The sequence below is a fragment of the Eumetopias jubatus genome, unplaced genomic scaffold (genome assembly GCF_037043125.1).
Source record: "Eumetopias jubatus isolate StellerSeaLion01/CBP00866 unplaced genomic scaffold, mEumJub1_p1.0 scaffold_11, whole genome shotgun sequence".
Classification (NCBI taxonomy): domain Eukaryota; kingdom Metazoa; phylum Chordata; class Mammalia; order Carnivora; family Otariidae; genus Eumetopias; species Eumetopias jubatus.
The window spans coordinates 39,601,106-39,624,488 of NW_028274817.1; the positions used below are offsets into that span (position 1 = coordinate 39,601,106).

At 35.7% G+C, this 23,383-nt stretch overlaps 1 protein-coding gene across 2 annotated transcripts in view; it reads right to left on the reverse strand.

Annotated features, from left to right (window-relative positions):
- Positions 1-23,383, reverse strand: part of RADX (RPA1 related single stranded DNA binding protein, X-linked) — an 88,707-nt gene that overhangs the window by 18,734 nt on the left and 46,590 nt on the right. For both annotated transcript variants that reach the window (XM_028089742.2, XM_028089741.2), the window contains exon 12: positions 1,101-1,391. In XM_028089742.2, coding sequence (XP_027945543.1) covers positions 1,101-1,391 — 291 coding nt within the window. The remainder of the gene's footprint in view (positions 1-1,100; positions 1,392-23,383) is intronic.

Genomic DNA, 23,383 nt, shown 5'->3' on the forward strand with positions numbered 1-23,383 from the left:
AAAAATCTACGAACTGCACTTTCTTTCAGCCATTAAATTAATTTGCTAATGACATTTCCTCATTCTTTTATTTTAAGGTAACAAGACCTTCTTTTGAGATACAAATACAAATAAACATTTTTCTTGACTCTGAGAATAGCTTATTTTGGCTATGGTTTTATTTTAGAATTAATTTTTTGTGTACATTTTTCATTCATTGGAAAGAAAGACAAAATTAAATATAAGTTTAAAAATGTGTTGACTTTTTAAAAGTTTTTATTTAAATTCCAGTTAGTGAACATACAACGTAATATGAGTTTCAGGTGTACAATATAGTGATTCAACACTTTAATACGTCACCCAGTGCTCATCACAACAAGTACACTCCTTAATCCCCATCACCTCGTTCACCTGTCCCCTCACCCATCTTCCCTCTAGTCACTGTCAGTTTGTTCTCTTAAAAAAAAATATGTTGGCTTGTGTGTGTGTGTGTGTGTGTGTGTGTGTGTGTGTGTGTGTATACACCTCATCTTTTTTTTATTGACTTTTAAATTTCTGTAAGTTCTATGGGTACTTCTCAGTTTTGAACAACCTGAGAAAATCCATTTATTTTTCCTTATAGACCAGGGAAGTTTTTTAGCTTCTTTCTGTTGCAACCTGGTTTAGTTGAGAATTTAATTTTTTATAGGGGCTAAACAGACCTCTGTTCATAGGAGCTTCTCTCGATTAGTACCCTTTTTCTCTTTAACCTACATTTTACCTTTCAGTGGTTCAGATACACTGAGAAAGAGGCAGAGAACATGAGCAAGAAAGTGGAGGCTAAAGAAAAACAAAATCAGTTTTAGAAGTAGTCAGGTAGTCAAGGGTGAGGAAAGTTCCCTTGGTTCCCATTCTTCTCTGCCCAAATACTTTCCCAGGACTTGCCAATGTTTAAAGCCCACAATTAGAGCTTAATGTATTCCAGAATTAGTGCTCCATTCCTCCATTGGTTTGAGCTAAACAGGAGCTCTCCTTGGACTTTATTTTTGGGGGAGGGAGCTTAATTTTTTCAAGCAAAATAGTATCATCTATATTGAAAATATTAAATTAATGATATTCAAAGAAAAGAACACTTCACTTACCTAGGATGGTTACTTCAAAATGTCCAAGGCTCCGGGCACTCTTAAAGTCATCAAGGTTTGGGGGCCTTCCCTCTGGTGGTATGTACTTTGCAGGCTGAGAATTAAACTGCTCAGTAAGAAACTTTCTCTGCTCGAAAATAAATTTTCGTGGAATGCTTTCAGGATAAACATGGCTGTAATGCAGGTGATCTATTAAGCCAAACTTTTTCTCTCTCCACAGCTGACTTTCCCACCTATCGCTTATAGTTTTTCGGGCTTTTCCTGCAGTACTAGTGCTTGCGCTTTCTCGACCTGTTAAAGACACAATGAGATAGATACAATGGACATGCAAACTAACCAAATTAAGTCATTCAGTACAAAAAAGTACAGATTAATGAGGAATAGTTTAATTAACTTTAAAAATCAAACAACCACATATAAAATGTAAATTGAATGTCCAAAAGATAATTCTTATTAATGTGAAGAGAGAACTAAATTCATTTTCAAAATAAACTTTTCCTCCAAAATATTAAAAACGGATATTGTTTTTCTCTGTTGCTGGAATTATGAAAATTTGTGATTACCTTCCTTATACTTTTTCTGTATTTTATAAACTCTCTTAAATAAACATATATTTCTTTTATATTCAGTGACAAATTCAAGTTAAGTCAAATTCTTAACTCTTATAGATGGGACCACCACTCACTATTGGTGGAATTTAAGCTTCTAATAAAATTTGTTAATCTTTGCTAAAAGGAGCCTGAACAGATACAAAATACAGTCTTTTTCATGGATATAACTCTCCTTCAAGAAAACCACTTATTATATATGATACTCCTTTCAGATCTAAATAACATGGAAAACAAAGAGGGAACTAAACTCAGATGAAAGATCTCTTCAATTCTTGATTTTTTTCTATCAAGTCAATTTATCACTTATGTACAGTTTATCTAACACATTTAATTTATAAAGCAGAATACAATTTCTCCCCTACACATTAGACATTCATTCATTCATTCATTCATTCATTCATTCTTTCAGCAAATAATTATTGAGCACTTATTATATATATTCCAGTAACTGTGCTAAAGAATTTGGTAAAATAATATTTTAATTGAATAATACACCCTGGGAACTGAAGACACATGGCAGAATCAGAAAAAATAGATTTTGGAATAAGACTCTCATGTTGTCAGTTCTGCTAGCTGAGACAAACTGACAGCAACTCTGTTTCAGAGTTTACCAAGGTTGCTGAATTGCTTCCTTGCAGGTGGCCTGTGCCTTGGTGCTTATTATTATCCTAGCATAAAAAACCTTGCTAAGGCTGAAGGGGGTTTCAATAGCAAAGTTTCAATGTGGTTAATATACCACTTCTGCTTTTGAAACATACCCTATTCCCACACCACTTTCTTAGTTTTTTAAACCTATCCAGAGACTTACTAAAAATTTCTTATGGGGTAGAGTATTAGACTGAGTTGTAACAGAAAATAAAGAAGTTGAATACACATTTCTTACTCTCCAAGAATTCAAACCACTGCAATATTACAAAAGAGTTTAATTCAAAATTCAGTTGATGAACACACTTAACTTCCTATAATAATGCTTGATAACAAAAAGGATAAAAAATGTAATTGCACATGAAAAAAGAATGGAATTAATCAAAGCCAAGAGAAAAACTCAGTTAATAGGAGTAAACAGAACTGTAGAATGATTTAATCTTTTTTATTTTCTAAAATTGTTCTCCTTTCCCCAAACTAATAAAAGTACGTAATTAGAACAATAAGTAGCTATTACAATGACTCAAGTTATAGTGAACATTTCTGACTTATTTGTTCTAAAATATAGCATGCAAATAACAAATTATAAGCTATTCCAATTTTTAAAAATTAAATAATTACATCTACCTTACAGGAAAAAAAATCCTATGGCCGACCCTGTCAGGAATAAGTCAGAATATTTGCTATGCTTTGTTTGAGTGTTGATATCAAGGACTGGCAAGGTACAAATGTTTATTTGAAAAATTCCTCTGAAAAATCCTGCTTTGTTTTTTATTTTGGTAACTTGGGACTGTAAGTACCCTACCCTGATTATATGTTCACAATTATTACAAATGGATATGAATTCAAGAGATACTGTCAGTCACTGTGAATAGTAAGATTTCAAAGGCAATAATTAGGAGACAAAAATACATCCAGAGTTCAGGTTTTTCTAAAAATATGATGGAAAATTATGAACTGGAATTCTTTTATTTTTAGTTTGAATACTACTGAAATTACCATATGAAACACATTATGTTCTTAAGCCTAATGCACAACAAAGATACAGGTTAATTCCCTAGTAAAATTATGTTTTTGCATATATATACGTACATACATATATATGATTGTTATAATTATAATGATAACTTATTTTAATGATTCATTTTACCCTAATTTCTGGTGAGAACAGACTTATGTTTTAGTGGGGAAAAATTTTAGAAGACCACGTTAAGGTTGTGAGGTAAAAAAAAAAACACATTATAAATGTATGTATGTAGGCATGGTAATTTTGTTTCTTCACAAAATCTACTCTGAGCATTTTATTATATAGATAAAAATGATGGGCAGGGGTGTATGGAAGCATTTGGGAAGGTGAGGAGCTATTTTCTTTGCCTCTTCCCCCCTTTCATCCACTAACTTCACCTTGGTATAAGATCTACAAGGCTAGAAAAGAACAGGGTATTTTTCACTCAGTAGCAAGTATAAAATAGACTTTTAAAAAAAGTGTGTAAGTCAGAGGCTACCTGTAATGTTTTATGATCTCAGTAATACTGTTATTGTCATAGTCAACAGTGAAAAATTGAAAGCATTTTCTCTAAGATCAGGAACAAGACAGGATACCCTCTCTCATCACTTTTCTTCAATAGAGTATTGGGAGGCTTAACCACAGCAATAGGCAAGAAGAAAAAAAGGCATCCAAATTGGAAAGGAAGAAGTAAAACTGTCACCATTTGCAGATGACATAATATACATATTATTAAAGTCTCCACAAAAAAAAACTGTTAGAACAAAAAACAAATTCAATAAAGATGCAGGATACAAAATCAATATACAGAAATGTGTGGTATTTCTATACACTAACAACTATCAGAAAGAGAAATTAAGAAAGCAATCTCATTTACAATTGCACCAAAAGAATAAAATACCTAAAAATAAATTTAATCAAGGTGGTGAAAGACCTGTACTATAAGACACTGATGAAAGAAACTGAAGATGACACAAACAAATCGAAAGACATTCTGTCTTCATGGACTGGAAAAATCAGTATTGTTAAAATGTCCATACTACCCAAAGCAATCTACAGATTCTATGCAATCCCCATCAAAATTCCAATGGCATTTTCCACAGAACTAGAACAAGTAATTCTATAAATTTGTATGGAACCACTAAAGATCCTAAATAGCTAGGGCAATCTTTAGAAAGAATAACAAAGCTGGAGGTATCATACTGGCAGATTTCAAACTATACTACAAAGCTATATAGTAATCAAAACAGTATGGTACTGGCATAAAAACAGACACACAGATCAATGGAAGAGAACTGAGAGCCCAGAAAGAAACCCACATATATATGGACAATTAATTTATAACAAAGGATTCAAGAGTATACATTGGAGAAAGGACAGTTGTTCAATAAATGGTGCTGAAAAAACTGGATAGTCACATGCAAAAGATGAAACTAGACTGCTAACTTACACCATACACAAAACTTAACTCAAAATGCATTAAAGATTAGAATGTAAGACCTGAAACCATAAAATTCCTAGAATAAAACATAGGCAGTAAGCTCCTAAGGCACTAAGACATCAGTCTTAGAGATGTGTTTCTGGATCTGACTCCAAAGGCAAGGGAAAGAAAAGCAAAAATAAACAAATGGGATCACATCATACTAAAAAGTTTTTGCACAGCAAAGGAAACCATCATCAAAACAAAAAGGCAACCTACTCAATGGTAGGAGATATTTGCATATATCTGATAAGTAATTAATATCTAAAATACAGAAAGAACTCATACAACTCAACAATTTAAAAAAAGAAACCTGATTAAAAAAGGGGCAGAGGATCTGAATAGACATTTTTTCCAAAGAAGACATACAGATGGCCAATAGGCACATGAAAACAAGTTCAACACCTCTAATTACTAGGAAAATGCAAATCAAAACCACAACAAAATATCACCTCACACCTGTTAGAATGGCTATTATCAAAAAGACAAGAAATAACTATTGGAGAATATGTGGAGAGAAGGGAACCCTAACACATTGTTGGTGGGAATGTAAATTGGTGCAGCTGCTAGGAAAACAGAATGGAGGTTTTTAATAAAATTAAGAGTAGATTTACCATATAGATTTAGCTGTTCCAATTCTGGGTATTTATCCAAAGAATACCAAAACACTAATGTGAAAAGATACATACATCCTTATCTTCATTGTACCATCATTTACAATATCTCCAATAAATATCTTAGAGCATGTCTCCTTGTGTACCCAACACATAGGTCAGAAGGTATAACATATTTGGTACTGTCAAATTACTCAAAAGTAGTAGAACCACATTTATATAAGAAAGGGGAGCATGACTCTTTTTCTTTGAAATACTTACATATTTGCTTATATTATAAAACAAACTTTGGAAAAATACATCATAAAATGAATTAAAAAGTTACCTACAGTGAGTGAGAAGGAATCAGGTGCAGGGAACTAAAGAAAGAAGCTAAACTTCTTTAAATATATATTCTTTTTCTATATTTGACTATTGAACCATGAAAATAATTTAGAAAATTAAGTGTTTATTTAAATAAATAAAGCAATCCTTAAGCATCAAAATAAAATAAAACAAAATAAAAGAAATGAACCTAAATATCTATCCACCTGATAGTATAACCATACAGAGAGAAATATCACAAATGGCTTTAATGAATAATAATTCATGTATCCCTAGTTGGCATATTTCAAAGACAAAATAATTGCAAAACAAACAAAACAAACCTTCAATTGTTTATAGTAAAATTGTTGATGCAAATGTTCAGGTGATTATTCTGGAATTGTTTTTATATGTGGTGAGTGAAAGCAAACAAATTACTATGTAATATTCTGATTCTATCATCTCCAGGGTCTTCAGACACAAGATTCTTCCAGTGGAAAAAAGCCTCTTCTAGCTTTATCTCCTAAGTAAAAATTCTGTAGTTGTGAATTTGAATTGAAAATATAAAAATGAAATCAAGACATATTTTGTCTTAACTAAGCAACCAACCAGTCAGCTGAGTACATTTTCTAGTTCTGTCCCCTGCAAAGGCCTAGAAATAATAACTAAACCAATATCAATCAAAACCCATAACGCCTAATCTGTAGTCCTTAAATACCAGAGCTCTGTGGAGAAATAGCTGATTCCATGTCTGGGGCAGAAAATGTTCACAATGAACATGGATATACTTTGTCAAGCCGGATACTAAAAAGCTATTGCAAACCATTAAAGTCATATCAAAAGGACTCATGAGCAAATTTTCAGAGTTTCCTACTAGTCAAAAATAAAAAAGCTTGACCAGTGATGAGGATGGTAATTGCGACAGAAAGAAACACATCAAATATATTTAAATTCATGAGTTTATAACATTATTAAAAATACCAAAAACAAACAAAAGACTAATTGGAGATCTTTGGAAAATTCTAGGCATCCAACTCATTATTTTGAAAATTGATAAAGAGAAAGAATCAAGTATCTATCCTGCCTTTCCTCAATGAACAGTATGTTTTAGTAACCAAATAATAAATTAGAAGTTTCTCCTTATAAAGCTATTTCAGCTACTAAATGAAGGAATGATAGAATTAGCTTATGACCACTTTGCAGCCTCTTATGAATTAATGGGCCTAAGCATTTATTATCAGCAGCCACTAACAATATAAAGAAACAATAAAACTTTATAAGTTGAGCAAAATGGCAGAGTAGGCAGCTCAAAGCTTCCATTCCCCCACAGAAACATTAAAAAATATGCAGAAAATGTCAGAAATGACTTTGTCAGAAATCTAGAAAATAATCAAATGTTTACAGGAACAAACGGAATGCCAAATCAAGAAAAAGGTCACTTGCAGGGCGCTGGGGTGGCTCAGTCAGTTAAGTGTCTGCCTTTAGCTCAGGTCATGATCCCAGGATCCTGGGATCAAGCCTCCCATTAGGCTCTCTGCTCAGCAGGGAGTCTGCTTTTCCCTCTCCCTCTGTCCCTTCACCAAATTGTTTTAGCTCTCTCAAATACATAAACAAAATCTTAAAGAAAGGAAAAAGGTCACTTAAAAATATTAGGAAATCTTTGTGGAATTTTTACTTGCCTTTGTCCCACCCTCTCCCCAGCAGGGTAGCATTCTTGAAGAAGGCAACCTGCATTTCTAGTATGGGAGCCTGGTCCAAGGTTCTAGAGGGAGCAGAGCAGATGTTATTCACGAATTATTGTGTAGGTCTGTTCTAACTTGTCTGGAAGCTTTCTGACGGACTGATACAAGAATCCTGTCTCTGTTTCACCTAATCTTGAACCCAAATAGGCTGGAATAGCAGTGGTCATTGCTGGAAAACATTAGAAGGTAGACAAACAACCCACAGACACCTGGGGCAGATTACAGTTAAGACATAAACACCCTAAGGCCAGAAAGGAAAAACCAGGGACAATGTTTTGTTGGGAAATTGGTGCATTCAAAAGCATTCCTGTATCTTGGGAAATTTAGAAAGCCAAGGGCACACTCAGGGAAAGAGGCATATGCAGAAAAGAACTGAGACCTTAACCTTTTACCCTGGGCTGATTCCTAGGCTAGGTGTAAGTCTAGCTAAGTACTGAAAGAGAGCCTGAATATAGAGCCAATCTGCAAAGACTGGAAGGCTAGAATCACAGTTTTTAGTTCATGTTATTCAAAGAAATACCTGTCAAAAAAAATAGCTTAATACATGCTAAGTAAAAGAAATTTCAACGATCACATGCAACAAGAAATAGCCAGAAAAAATTCTGGGAAATGTCACTAGACAAATGGACTACAACTTTTAAAAATTAATAAACTCTGACAAATCCCGAGAAGAATTTCCACAGTTACCATATTATAATATTTTTATTTCTAGGTTTCACAAAGAAATCACAATTATACAAATAAACAGGAAAGTGTGGCCCTTTCAAATGAACAAAATAAATTGACAGAAAGAGTCTCTGAAGAAGTCTGAACTTTGAACATTTGATACAAACACTTTAAAACAACTGTCTTAAATATGTTCAAAGGGCTAGAAGAAAACATGAACAAAGATCTAAAAGAAACCAGGAAAATAATGTATGATAAAAGAGAGAATATCAATAAAGACAAAGAAATTATAGAAAGGAACAAAATAGAAATTCTAGAGCTGAAAAGCTAAATAATTGAAATGAAAAATTCACTAGAGGAGTCAAAGCAGATTTGAGCAGGCAAAAGACAGAATCAGTAAATTTGAAGGTAGTTCATTGATATTATCTAGTTTGAGGAGCAGAAAGGAAAAAAAAAGAATGAAGAAAAGTAAACAGAATCTAAGGGACTGGTGGGAAACCATCAATCAGACCGATATTCACATTATAGAAGTCCCAGAAGGAGATGAGAGAGAAAGGAACAAACATAATGGCCAAAAATCACCAAATCTGATGAAAATTATGAATGTACCCATCCAAAAAGCTCAATAAACTCCAAGTAGGATAAACTAAAAGAGATCCACACAAGGAAGGTTCTAATCAAACTGATGAAAAACAAAAAAAGGGTCACCAGGAAAGCAAGAGAAAAGTTACTCTTCATGAGTAAGGGAGCCTCATTAAGATTAATAGTAGATTTCTCATCAGAAACCACAAAGTTAAAAGGCAGTAGGATGTCACATTTAAAGTACTGAAAAAAGACCACATCAACCAAAGATTCTATATCCAGAGAAAACAAAGGCAGTGGATGATATATTTAAATTGCTAAAAGGAAACAAAAATGTGTAAGCCAAGGATTTTATATCCAGCAAAACTGTCCTTCAAAAATGAGGGAGAAAGTAAGACATCAGAAGATTAACAAAAGCTGGAGGAGTTTGTTACCACTAGACCTACCCTACAAGAAATGCTAACAGGAGTCCTTCAGGTTGACATGAAAGGACACTAGTCAGTAACTTGAAGCTTTATTTAGAAATAAAGATCTCTACTAAAAGTAACTACACGGATAAGTATAAAAGCCAGTATAATTGTATTTTTAGTTTGTAACTCTACTTTTTATTTTCTACAAAAAAACAAACATCTATAAAACAAAATACAATATGATTATAAATCATGTTATAGAGCATACAATGTATACAGCTGTAATCTGTGATAACAGGAACATAAATGGGGGGATGTGAGAGTTGTATAGGAACACCATTTTTATATGCTATTGAACTTAAGTTGATATCAATTCAAACTACATTGTTATAAATTTAGGATGTAAAACTTAACCCCCATGGCAACCACAAATAAAATATCTAAAAAGATATATAAAATGAAATGTGAAGGAAATCAAACCAAGTCACTATAAAAAACCTACTGAACACAAAAGAAGGCAGTAATAGAGGAAATGAGGGGCAAAAAAGGTATAAGAGAAACTGAAAACAATAAATGGCAGAAACATGTCCTTTTCCATCAGTAATTACATTAAATATAAGTGGCTTAAATTTTACAAATGCAGAGACTGGCAAGTGGGAAAAAACAGGCAAATAGATGCTGCCTATAAGAGACTCAATTTAGCTTCAAAGACACAAATAAATTGAAAGTAAAAGAATAGAAAAAGCAATTTAATGCAAATAGTAACCAAAAGGGAGCTGAGGTGGCCATACTAATAGCAAAGTAAAATTAAAGTAAAAAAAAAAAACTGTTACAAGAGACAAGGGAGAACATTATATGCTGATAAGAGTCAAGTTATCAAAAAGATATAACAACTATAAAGAGGCGGAGCAAGATGGCAGAGGAGGAGACCTGGATTTCATCTGGTCCCATGAATTCAGCCTGATAGGGATCAAACCATTTGGAACACCTATGAACTCAACAGGAGATCGAAGAAAAGAATAGCAGCAACTCTCTGAACAGAAAAACTACCACTTTCTGGAAGGTAGGATGTGCAGAGAAGTGAATCCGAGGTGATATTCGGGAGGATAGACGGCGGGGAAGGGGGCCTCCGTCTGCCGCTTCTGGCAAGTGATAGAGCCGCAGAACACAAAATCGGAACTTGTAGAAGTCGGCTCAGCTGAGGGACATTGCTCCAGTGGCTAAGCGGGGAGTGGAACCCTTGCGGGAAAGCGTGGTCTCAGGACCCTCGGGGTCACAGAAAGACCGGGGCTGCCTGAGTGCGGCAGAGCTACCATGTATCAGAGCAGGGAAGCCGGCTGCAGAGACGGAGCTGAGGTGCGGGCTCTCAGCTCAGGGTTGCCATAAACCATGATCACCGGCACAGTCGGGCCACTGCTCCTCCAGCAGGGACCCAACAAGCGGCAGAGCCGGGAAGACCCCCCTTCCTCCCCCGGGAGGAGGGGTGGGAGCGCACCGCAGGGATCTCCTGGGTTTGGAGACTCCACACCGAGTCGGATGGCAGAGATAGAAATGCTTGGTCAAAGGCCAGGTGAGCATGGAGACCGGGGAGACGGGAGTGACTGACCACTTTTCTCTGGGGGCGCACTGAGGAGCGGGGCCCCGAGTTCTCGGCTCCTCCAGGGCGGAGATTGTGAGGCCGCCATTTTCACTCTTGTCCTCCAAAGCTGTACTGAAAGCTTGCAGGAAACAAAAGCTCCCGAGAGCAAACCCGAGCAGATGACTTAGCCTGGACCAGGCAATGGCGGGGCAATTCCCCCTCCGGGAAAGACATTTGGGAACCATGACAACAGGCTCCTCCCCCAGAAGATCAGCAAGAACAGCCAGCCAAGACCAAGTTTACTGATCAATGAGAACGGCAGGACCCCAGCGCTAGGGGAATACTGCACATAGAATTCATGGTTTTTATTTTACCATGATTCTTTAGTCTTTCAAAGTTAATTTTTTTAACTTCTTTTTTGAATTTTTCTTTTTCCCTTTTTCAACCAACATCTTATCAATCCCTTTTTTAAGAAACATTTTTATTTTTCATTTTTAGAGTCATATTCTACCCCTTCATAGTAGTTACCCTTATTTTTGGCATATATATAAGTTGTTCTCTCTTTAAAATTTTGAGATACAGTTTCTTCTAACAGATCAAAACATACCCTAAATCTCTAGTGTATGGCTTTGTTCTAGTCTCCTGCCTGATCATATTCTCTCCCATTTTTTTTAAAATCCTCTTTTCTTTTTTCAAACAACTTCTTATCAATTGCTTTTATAAAATGTTTTATAATTTTCATCTTTACAGTCATATTCCATCCCTTCATTGTATCAACCCTGATTTTTGTACATATATAAGTTTTTCATTCTTTAAAATTTTCGGAGGCACTTTCTTCTAACAGACCAAAATACACCCAAAATCTAGTGTGTGTCACTGATCTATGCACCAGCCTGACCATAACTGATCATATTTTGTTTTTTTGTTTTGTTCTGTTTTTGTTTTTATCTTTTTTTTCTTTTTTCTTTCTTTCCCTTTCTTTTGCCCTGGTTTCAGATATTTTTTTTGATTTGTTTAGAGTATATTTTCTGGGGATGTTATTCCCTGTTAGCATTTTGTTCTCTCATTCATCTATTCTCCTCTGGACAAAATGACAAAATGGAAAAAATCACCTCAACAAAAAGAACAAGAGGTAGTACCGACTGCCAGGGACCTACTCAATACGGACATTAGTACGATGTAGGACCTAGAGTTCAGAATCATGATTTTAAAGATACTAGTTGGGCTTGAAAAAAGCCTGGAAGTTATTAGAGAAACCCGTTCTGGAGAAATAAAAGAACTAAAATCTAACCAAGTCAAAACCAAAAAGGCTATTCATGAGGTGCAATCAAAAATGGGGGCACTAACTGCTAGGATAAATGAGGCAGAAGAGAGAATCAGCGATATAGAAGACCAAATGATGGAAAATAAAGAAGCTGAGAAAAAGAGAGATAAATAACTACTGGATCACGAGGGCAGAATTCGAGAGAAAAGCGATACCATAAGATGAAACATTAGAAAAAATGGGATCTCAGAAGAAAAAAGAGAGAGAGGGGCAGAAGGTATATTGGAGCAAATTATAGCAGAGAACTTCCCTAATTTGGGGAAGGAAACAGGCATCAAAATCCAGGAGGCACAGAGAATGCCTCTCAAAATCATTAAAAATAGGTCAACACCCCGACATCTAATAGTAAAACTTACGAGTCTCAGAGACAAAGAGAAAATCCTGAAAGCAGCTCGGGAGAAGAGATATGTAACCTACAATGGTAGAAACATTAGATTGGCAACAGACCTATCCACAGAGACCTGGCAGGCCAGAAAGGACTGGCATGATATCTTCAGAGCACTAAATGAGAAAAATATGCAGCCAGGAATACTATATCCAGCTAGGCTGTCACTGAAAATAGAAGGAGAGATAAAAAGCTTCCAGGACAAACAAAAATTAAAGGAATTTGCAAACACAAAACCAGCCCTACAAGAAATATTGAAAGGGGTCCTCTAAGCAAAGAGAGAGCCTAAAAGTAACATAGACCAGAAAGGAACACAGACAATATACAGTAACAGTCACCTTACAGGCAATACAATGGCACTAAATTCATATCTTTCAATAGTTACCCTGAATGTAAATGGGCTAAATGCCCCACTCCAAAGACACAGGCTATCAGATTGGATTAAAAAACAAGACCCATCGATATGCCGTCTGTAAGAGACTAATTTTAGACCCAAAGACAGCCAAGATTGAAAGTGAGGGGGTGGAAAACCATTTACCAAGCTAGTGGACACCAAAACAAAGCTGGGGTGGCACTCCTTATATCAGACAAATAAGCTTTTAAACCAAAGACTGTAATAAGAGATGAGGAAGGACACTATATCCTACTTAAAGGGTCAACCCAACAAGAAGATCTAACAATTGTAAATATCTATGCCCCTAACATGGGAGCTGCAAATTATATAAGGCAATTAATAACAAAAGCAAAGAAACACATTCATAACAGTATAATAATTGTGGGGGACTTTAACACCCCCCTTACTGAAATGGACAGATCACCTAAGCAAAAGATCAACAAGGAAATACTTTAAATGACACACTGGACCAAATGGACTTCACAGACATGTTCAGAACATTCCATCCCAAAGCAACGGAATACACATTCTTCTCTAGTGCCCATGGAACATTCTCCAGAATAGATCACATCCTAGGTCACAAATCAGGTCTCAACTGGTACCAAAAGATTGGGATTATTCCCTGTATATTTTCAGACCATAATGCTTTGAAACTAGAGCTCAATCATAAGAGGAAAGTCAGAAAGAACTCAAATACATGGAGGCTAAAGAGCATCCTACTAAAGAATGAATGGTCAACCAGGAAATTAAAGAAAAATTAAAAAAATTCATGGAAACCAATGAAAATGAAAACACAACTGTTCAAAATCTTTGGGATACAGCAAAGGCAGTCCTGAGAAGAAAGTATATAGCAATACAGGCCTTTCTTAAGAAACAAGAAAGGTCTCAAATACACAACCTAACCCTACACCTAAAGGAGCTAGAAAAAAAATAGCAAATAAAGCCTAAACCCAGCAGGAGAAGAGAAATAATAAAGATCAGAGCAGAAATCAATGAACTAGAAACCAAAAGAACAGTAGAACAGATCAACGAAACTAGGAGCTGGTTCTTTGAAAGAATTAACAAGATTGATAAAACCCTGGTCAGACTTATCAAAAAGAAAAGAGAAATGACCCAAATCAACAAAATCATGAATGAAAGAGGAGAGATCACAACCAACACCAAAGAAATCAAACAATTATAAGAATATATTATGAGCAACTATATGCCAGCAAATTAGATAACCTGGGAGAAATGGATGCATTCCTAGAGATGTATCAACTACCAAAACTGAACCAGGAAGAAATAGAAAACCTGAACAGACCTATAACCAATAAGGAAATTGAAGCAGTCATCAAAACTCTCCCAACAAACAAAAGCCCAGGGCCAGTCGGCTTCCCAGGGGAATTCTATCAGACAATTAAAGAAGAATTAATACCTATTCTCCTGAAACTGTTCCAAAAAATAGAAATGGAAGGAAAACTTCCAAACTCATTTTATGAGGCCTCCATTACCTTGATCCCCAAACCAGACAAAGACCCCATCAAAAAGGAGAATTACAGACTAATGTCATTGAATGACCATGGATGCAAAAATTCTCACCAAAATACTAGCCAATACGATCTAATAGTACATTAATAGGATTATTCACCACGACCAAGTGGGATTTATCCCTGGGCTGCAAGGTTGGTTCAACATCTGCAAATCAACGTGATACAATACATTAACAAAAGAAAGAACAAGAATCCTATCAATAGATGCAGAAAAAGCATTTGAGAAGGCACAGCATTCTTTCTTGTTCAAAACTCTTCAGAGTATAGGGATAGAGGGTATATACCTCAATATCATAAAAGCCATCTATGAAAAACCTACAGTGAATATCATTGTCAATGGGGAAAAACTGAGAGCTTTCCCACTAAGATCAGGAATGCAGCAGGGATGTCCACTATCACCACTGTTATGCAACATAGTATTAGAAGTCCTAGCCACAGCAATCAGAAAACAAAAAGAAATCAAAGACATCCAAAGTGGCAAAGAAGAAGTCAAACTCTCACTGTTGGCAGATGATATGATACTTTATGTGTAAAACCCAAAAGACTCCACCCCAAAACTGCTAGAACTCATACAGGAATTTAGTCAAGTGGCAGGATATAAAATCAATGCACAGAAATCAGTGGCATTCCTATACACCAACAACAAGACAGAAGAGAGAGAAATTAAGGAGTTGCTCCCATTTACAATTGCACCCAAAACCATAAGATACCTAGGAATAAATCTAACCAAAGAGGCAAAGGATCTGTACTCAGAAAAGTACAAAATACTCATGAAACAAACTGAGGAAGAAACAAAGAAATGGAAAGCTCATGGATTTGAAGAACAAATATTGTGAAGATGTCAATGCTACCTAGAGCAATGTACACATTCAATGCAATCCCCATCAAAATACCATCGACTTTTTTCAAGGAAATGGAACAAATAATCCTAAAATTTGTATGGAACCAGAAAAGACACTGAATAGCCAGAGTAATGTTGAAAAGAAAAGCAATGCTGGCGGCATCACAATTCCGGACTTCCAACTCTATTACAAAGCTGTCATCATCAAGACAGTATGGTATTGGCACAAAAACAGACACATACATCAGTGGAGCAGAATAGAGAGCCCAGAAATGGAACCTCAACTCTATGGTCAACTAATCTTCAACAAAGCAGGAAAGAATGTCCAATGGCAAAAAGACAGTCTCTTCAACAAATGGTGTTGGGAAAATTGGACAGCCACATGCAGAAGAATGAAACGGGAGCATTTCCTTACATCACACACAAAAATAGACTCAAAATGGTTGAAAGACCTAAATGTGAGACAGGAGTCCATCAAAATCCTAAAGGAGAACACAGGCAGCAACCTCTTCGACCTCAGCCGCAGCAACTTCTTCCTAGAAACATCGCCAAAGGCAAGGGAAGCAAGGGCAAAAATGAACTATTGGGATTTTATCAAGATAAAAAGTTTTTTGCACAGCAAAAGAAACAGTCAACAAAACCAAAAGACAACTGACAGAATGGGAGAAGATCTTTGCAAATGACATATCAGATCAAGGGCTAGTATCCAAAATCTATAAAGAACTTATCAAACTCAACACCCAAAGAACAAATGATCCAATCAAGAAATGGGCAGAAGACATGAACAGACATTTTTCCAAAGAAGACATCCAAATGGCCAACAGACACATGAAAAAGTGCTCAACATCGTTCGGCATCAGGGAAATCCAAATCAAAACCTCAGTGAGATATCACCTCACACCAGTTAGAATGGCTAAAATTAACAAGTCAGGAAATGAGAGATGTTGGCGGGGATTCGGAGAAAGGGGCAACCCTGCTACACTTTTGGTGGGAATGCAAGCTGGTGCAGCCACTCTGGAAAACAGTATGGAGGTTCCTCAAAAAGTTGAAAATAGAGCTACCCTACGACTCAGCAATTGCCCTACTGGGTATTTACCCCAAAGATACAAAAGTAGGGATTCGAAGGGGTATGTGCACCCTGATGTTTATAGCAGCAATGTCCACAATAGCCAAAGTGTGGAAAGAGCCAAGATATCCATTGACAGATGAATGGATAAAGAACAAGTGGTATATATACACAATGGAATATTATGCAGCCATCAAAAGGAATGAGATCTTCCCATTTGGAACGATGTGGATGGAACTGGAGGGTGTTATGCTGAGTGAAATAAGTCATTCAGAGAAAGACATGTATCATATGACCTCACTGATATGAGGAATTCTTAATCTCAGGAAACAAACTGAGGTTTGCTGGGGGGTTCGGAGCGATGGGGTGGCTGGGTGATAGACATTGGGGAGGGTATGTGCTATGGTGAGCTCTGTGAATTGTGCAAGACTGTTGAATCACAGATCTGTACCTCTGAAACAAATAATGCAATATATGTAAAGAAAAAAAAAGAAGAAGATAGCAGGAGGGGAAGAATGAAGGGGGGAAATCGGAGGGGGAGATGAACCATGAGAGATGATGCACTCTGAAAAACAAACTGAATATTCTAGAGGGGAGGTGGGTTGGGGGATGGGCTAGCCTGGTGATGCGTATTAAAGAGGGCACGTTCTGCGTGGAGCACTGGGTGTTTCGGACAAACAATGAATCATGGAACACTACATCAAAAACTAATGATATAATGTATGGCGATTAAGTTAAGAATAAAAAAATTTAAAGAAAAAAATATAACTATAAATTAATATGCACCTAAAAACACAGCCCCAAAGTATGTGAAAAAACTTTTACAGAAGTGAAGGGATAAATAGACAGTTCTACAATAATAGTAGGTGACTTAAATACAGTGCTTTGGATAATGGATGAATATCTACAGAGAAGGTGAGTAAGGAAAGACAGGTGCAAACAGCACTATAAAACAACTAGAACATATATGGAACACTTTTCCTCAACAACAATGGAATACACATTCTTATCAAAAACGACATGAAACATCTCCAGGATAAACCATGTATCAGGCCACAAAACATGCCTCAATAAATTTATAAAATTTGAAATTATACAAAATATCTTGTTTGTTTGTTTTCATTATTTTTAGGTTTATTGAGACATAATTGACAAAACTTGTATATATTTACAGTATACAAGGTGATAGTTTGTTATACGTATATACTGTACAATGATTACCACCATGAAGCTAATTAACATTCATTTCCTCACAGTTACCTTTTTCGTCATAACACCTAAAGTCTACTCTTAGCAAATTTAAATTATTAAATATAGTATTACTAATTATAGCCATTATGCTGTACATTAGATTCCCTAGAACTTATTCATCTTATAAATTAAAGTCTGTATCTAATGACCAACTTGTCCCCATTTCATACAACCCTCAGCTCCTGGCAACCTCTGATCTCTCAGGTTTTCTGAGTTCTACTTGTTTAGATTCCTCATATAAGTAAGATCATACAATCTTTGTATTTCTATGTGTGGAATTTCACTTAGCACAATGTCCTCCAAGTTTATTCGCATTGTCAGAATGGCAAATTTTCCTTCTACTTTATGGCCAAATGCTATTCCATTATATATAGATAGACAGATCACAATTTTTTATCCATTCATCAGTTGATGGACAAGAAAGTTGTTACCATTATAGGCTGCTGTGATAATGGTGCAATGAACATGGGAGTGCAGATATATCTGTGATACTCTTTTTATTCCCTTTGGATATATACCAGAATTAGGATTTCTGGAGCAAATGGTAGCTTGATCTGTGTTCAGTTTACTAAAGGATCTGCATACTGTTTGCCAAATGGCCATATCAATGTACAATTTACCTTCCCACCAACAGCACACAAGAGTTCCTTTTCTCCATATCCTTGCCAACACAAAGTATCTTCTATGACCAAAATGGAATGAAACTAGAAGTTAATAATTGAAGGAAAACTGAAGAATTCACAAATATGCGGAAATTAAACAATATACTTGTGTGTGTGTGTGTGTGTGTGTGTGTGTGTATAGTCTGGGTTGCACACTATTAAGGCCCTAAACCCTGACTTGAAAATGGGCAGTAGCTGCAGAGAAAACCTGCGGCAAATGTGGATTTCTTAATTTTTTTTAAATATTGTATTTCTTTATTTGACAGAGAGAGACACAGCGAGAGAAGGAACACAAGCATGGGGAGTGGGAGAGGGAGAAGCAGGCTTCCTGCTGAGCAGGGAGCTCAATGCAGGGCTCGATCCCAGGACCCTGGGATCATGACCTGAGCCGAAGGCAGACATTTAACTGACTGAGCCACCCAGGCGCCCCATGCATTTCTTTAAATAATACACTCTTAAGCAACTAATAGGTCAAGAAGAAATCACAAAGGAAATTAAAAATACCTGGACATGAGTGAAAACAAAAATACAACATAAAGTTTATGGAATGCAGTAAAAATAGCTACCAGAGGGAAATTTATAGCTGAAATAGAATTAAAAAAGATCTCAATTCAACTACCTAACATTATACTTTGATGAATGAGAAACATAGAAAACTAAACTCAAAGTTAAGAGAAGGAAATAATGATGCTTAAAGCAGATATAAATGAAATGGAGAATAGAAAAATAAGAGAATCTATGAAACGAAAAGTTCATCATTTGAAAGATCAACAGAATTGTTCATCTTTACCTAGACTGACTCCCTAAAAAAGAGAGAAAACACAAATAATTAGCATCAGAAATGAAAATGGGATTCACTACAGAAATAGCAAGTTTTCTAACAGAATGCTATGTATTGTCATATGCCAACAAATTAGATAACCTAGATGAAATAGAGAAATTCCTAGAAATAAATTACCTAAACTCACTCAAGAAGAAATAGAAAATCTCCACAGATCTGTAACAAGAGATTAAATGAGTTTTCAAAAATCTCCCAAACAAGAGAAGGTCCACATCAGATGACTTCAATGGTGAATTCTATTAAACATTTAAAGAATTAATACCAATCCATCTCAAAAGTCATCCAAAAAATAGAAGATGAGAGAATACTTCCTAACTCATTTTATGAGGGCAGTATTACCCTGATACCAAGGTCAGATAAAAAAACCACTAGAAAAGTAAATGACAGATTAACATCTCTTTATAATAATAGATGTATAAATACTCAACAAAATCCTAGCAAACCAATTCCAATAACTTCTTAAAAAGATTATACACCATGACCAACTACGATCTAGCCAAGAAATGGAAGGGTAGTTCAACAAAAAGATCAATAAATATAATACATCACATCAACAGAATGAAGGAAATACCACATAATCATCTTATTTGACGCCAAAAAAGGCATCTGAGAGCCTGAGTTGGGGGGCACATGTGGGAGGAGCACATTCCCTAGCTGAACAGACACTGTGTCCTGGGATGGCTTAAATTATCAGAAACCAGAAAGTTATTAACTAGAAGTTAATAATTAATAAACCAGGAAGGTTTCTGATAAGTTCTGGCAGGACAAATATTCCAGAAAGGAGAAAGAAGATGGCAGTGGAGTAGGGAGGACCCTAGGCACATCTTGTCTCATGAACACAACTAGATAACCATGAAATCATCCTAAATACCTTAAATACCCCATAAATAGACCTGAAGACTGACAAAACTCTACAACTAAAGGGAGAGAAGAGGCCACACCAAAGAAGGAGCAGGAAACATGACTGGCTTTTCTAATGCACAGAAGGCAGAAACAGACAAAATGCCAAGATGTTGGAATCTACTCCAAATGATGGAACAAGATTAGGCCATGGCCAGAGATCAAAGTGAAACAGATATAAGTAACATGCCTGATGGAAAATTTAACGCAACAATCATACAGTACCCACTGGGCTTGAGAAGAGAAGACATCAGTGATACCCTTACCACAGAGAAAAATCAGTTAAAAAAGAATCAATCTGAGATGAAGAATGAAATACATGAGATTGAAAACAGGCTTGATGCAATTAGCATTAAGCTGGAAGAAGCAGAGGAATGAATTAGTGACCTAGAAGATGAAATAATGGAAAATAATGAAGCTGAAAAAGAGAGAGAAAGAAGAATCATGCAACAAGACAATAGATTTAGGGAACTCAGTGTCTCCATCAAATGTAGTAACATTTGTATCATAGGAGTCCCAGAAGAAGAGAGAGAAAAGGGGGAAGAAAATTTATTTCAAGAAGTAATAGCTGAAAACTTCCCTAATCTGGAGAAGGAAAAAGATATCCAGATCCAGGAGGCACAAAACACCCATCAAAATCAACAAAAACAGGCCAACACCAAGACATATTGTAATTAAGTTGGCAAAATATAGTGATACAGAAAAAATCTTAAAAGCAGCAAGACAAAAGAAGTCCCTAACTTAAAAGGGAAAACCCATAAGGCTAGCTGGAGATTTCTCAATAGAACTTGGCAAACCAGAAGGGAGTGGTATAATATATTCAAAGTACTGAATGGGAAAAATCTGCAGCGAAGACTACCCTATTCAGCAATGCTATCATTCAGAATAGGAGAAATAAAGAGTTTCCCAGACAAATGAAAACTAAAGGAGTTTGTGAGTACTAAACCAGCCCATCAAGAATATTAAAGGGGACTCTGAGTGGAAGGGAAAGACCAAAAGTGACAAAGACAAGAAAGGAACAGAGAAAATCTCCAGGAACAACGACAAAACAAGTAATAAAATGGCACTAAATACATATCTGTCAATAATCACTCTGAATACAAATGAACCAAATGCTCTAATCAAAAGATACAGGTTCCTGTACCTCTGAAACAAATAATACATTATATGTTAAAAGAAGAAGAAGAAGAAGATAGCAGGAAGGGAAAAATGAAGGGGAGGGAAATTGGGGGGGGAGACAAACCATGAGAGACTATGGACTCTGAGAAACAAACTGAGGGTTCTAGAGGGTAGGGGGGTGGGGGGATGGGTTAGCCTGGTGATGGGTATTAAAGAGGGCACATACTGAATGGAGCACTGGGTGTTATATGCAAACAATGCATCATGAAACACTGCATCAAAAACTAATGATGTAATGTATGGGGATTAACATAAAGAATTTAAGAAAAAGATACAGGGTGTCAGAGTATATAAAAAACCAAGACCCACCCATACACTGCCTCTAAGAGACTCATTTTAGACCTAAAGACACCTCCATATTGAAAGTGAAGGTATGGAGAAATATTTATCATGCAAATGGATGTCAAAAGAAAGTCAGAGTAGCAATACTTATCTTGGAAAAACTAGACTTTAAACCAAAGACTGTAACAAGAAGTGAAGAAGGGTAGCATACATAATAAAGGGGACAATACAACAAGAAGTCATAACATTTCTAAATATTTATGTACCCAACATGGAGCACCCAAATATATAAAACAATTAATAATAAAGGAACTAATTGATAATAATATGATAATAGTAGGGGACTTTAATACCCCACTTATGTCAATGTACAGATCACATAAACAGAAAATCAATAAGGAAACAGTGGCTTTGAATGACACACTGGACTTAATAGATATATTCAGAACATTCCATACTAAAACAGCAGAATATAATTCTGTTCAAGTGCACACAAGACATTCTCCATAATATATCACATATTAGGTCACAAATAGATGTGACCTCAAAAAATACAAAAAGATTGAAATAATACCATGCACCTTTTCTGACCACAATGTTATGAAAATAGAAGTCAACCGCAAGAAAAAATTTGGAAAGACCACAAATACATGGGGGTTAAATAACATGCTACTAAACAATGAATGGGTCAACCAGGAAATCACAAAAGAAATTAAAAAATATAGGGAAACAAATGAAAATAAAAACACAATGGTCCAAAACCTTTGGGATGCAGCAAAAGCTGTCCTAAGAGAGAACTATATAGCAATACAGGCCTACCTCACGAAGCAGGAAAAATCTCAAATAAACAACCGAAACTTACACCTAAAGGAGCTAGAAAAAGAACAACAAATTAAGCCTAAAGCCAGAGAAGGAAGGACATCATAAAGATTAGAGCAGAAATAAATGATATAGAAAATAAAAAACCCCAATAGAACAGATCAATGAAACTAGGAGTTGGTTTATTGAAAAAATTAATAAAATTAATAAGCCTCTAGCCAGACTTATCAAAAAGAAAAGAGAAAGGACCCAAATAAAATCATAAAGAAGAGAGGAAAAATGAAACCAACACCACAGAAATCCAAACAATTATAAGAGAATATTATGAAAAACTGTATGCTATGAAAGAAGTTGAAGATGACACACAAAAAAATGGGAAGATATTCCATGCTCATAGATTGGAAGAACAAATACTGTTAAAATGTCTATACTACCCAAAGCAATTGAGAGATTTAATGCAATCCCAATCAAAATACCAACAGCATTTTTCAAAGAGCTAGAACAAACAATCCCAAAATTTGTATGGAACGACAAAAGACCTCGAATAGCAAAAGCAACCTTGAAAAAGAAAAGCAAAGCTGGAGGCATCACAATTCCAGATCTTAAGTTATATTACAGAGCTGCAGTGATCAAAAGAGTATGGTATGAGCACAAAAATAGACACATAGATCAATGGAACAGAATAGACAACCCAGACATGAACCCACAACTCTATGTTCAATTAATCTTGGACAAAGCAGGAAAGAATAACCAATGGGAAAAAGACAGTCTCTTCAAACAATGGTGTTGGGGAAACTGGACAGGAACATGCAAAAGAATGAAACTGGACTACTTTCTTACACCATACACAAAAATAAACTCAAAATGGATTAAAGATCTAAGTGTGAGATCTGAAACCATAAAAATCCTAAAGGAGAACACAGGCAGCAACCTCTTTGACCCCAGCTGTAGCAACTTCTTACTAGACACGTTGCTGGAGGCAAGGGAAATAAAAGCAAAAATAAACTATTGGGACTATTTCAAAATAAAAACCTTCTGCACTGTGAAGGAAACAACCAACAAAACTAAAAGGCAACCATGGAATGGGAGAAAATATTTGCAAATGACATGTCTGATAAAGGGTTAGTATCCAAAATATATAAAGAACTTATACAACTCAACACCCAGAC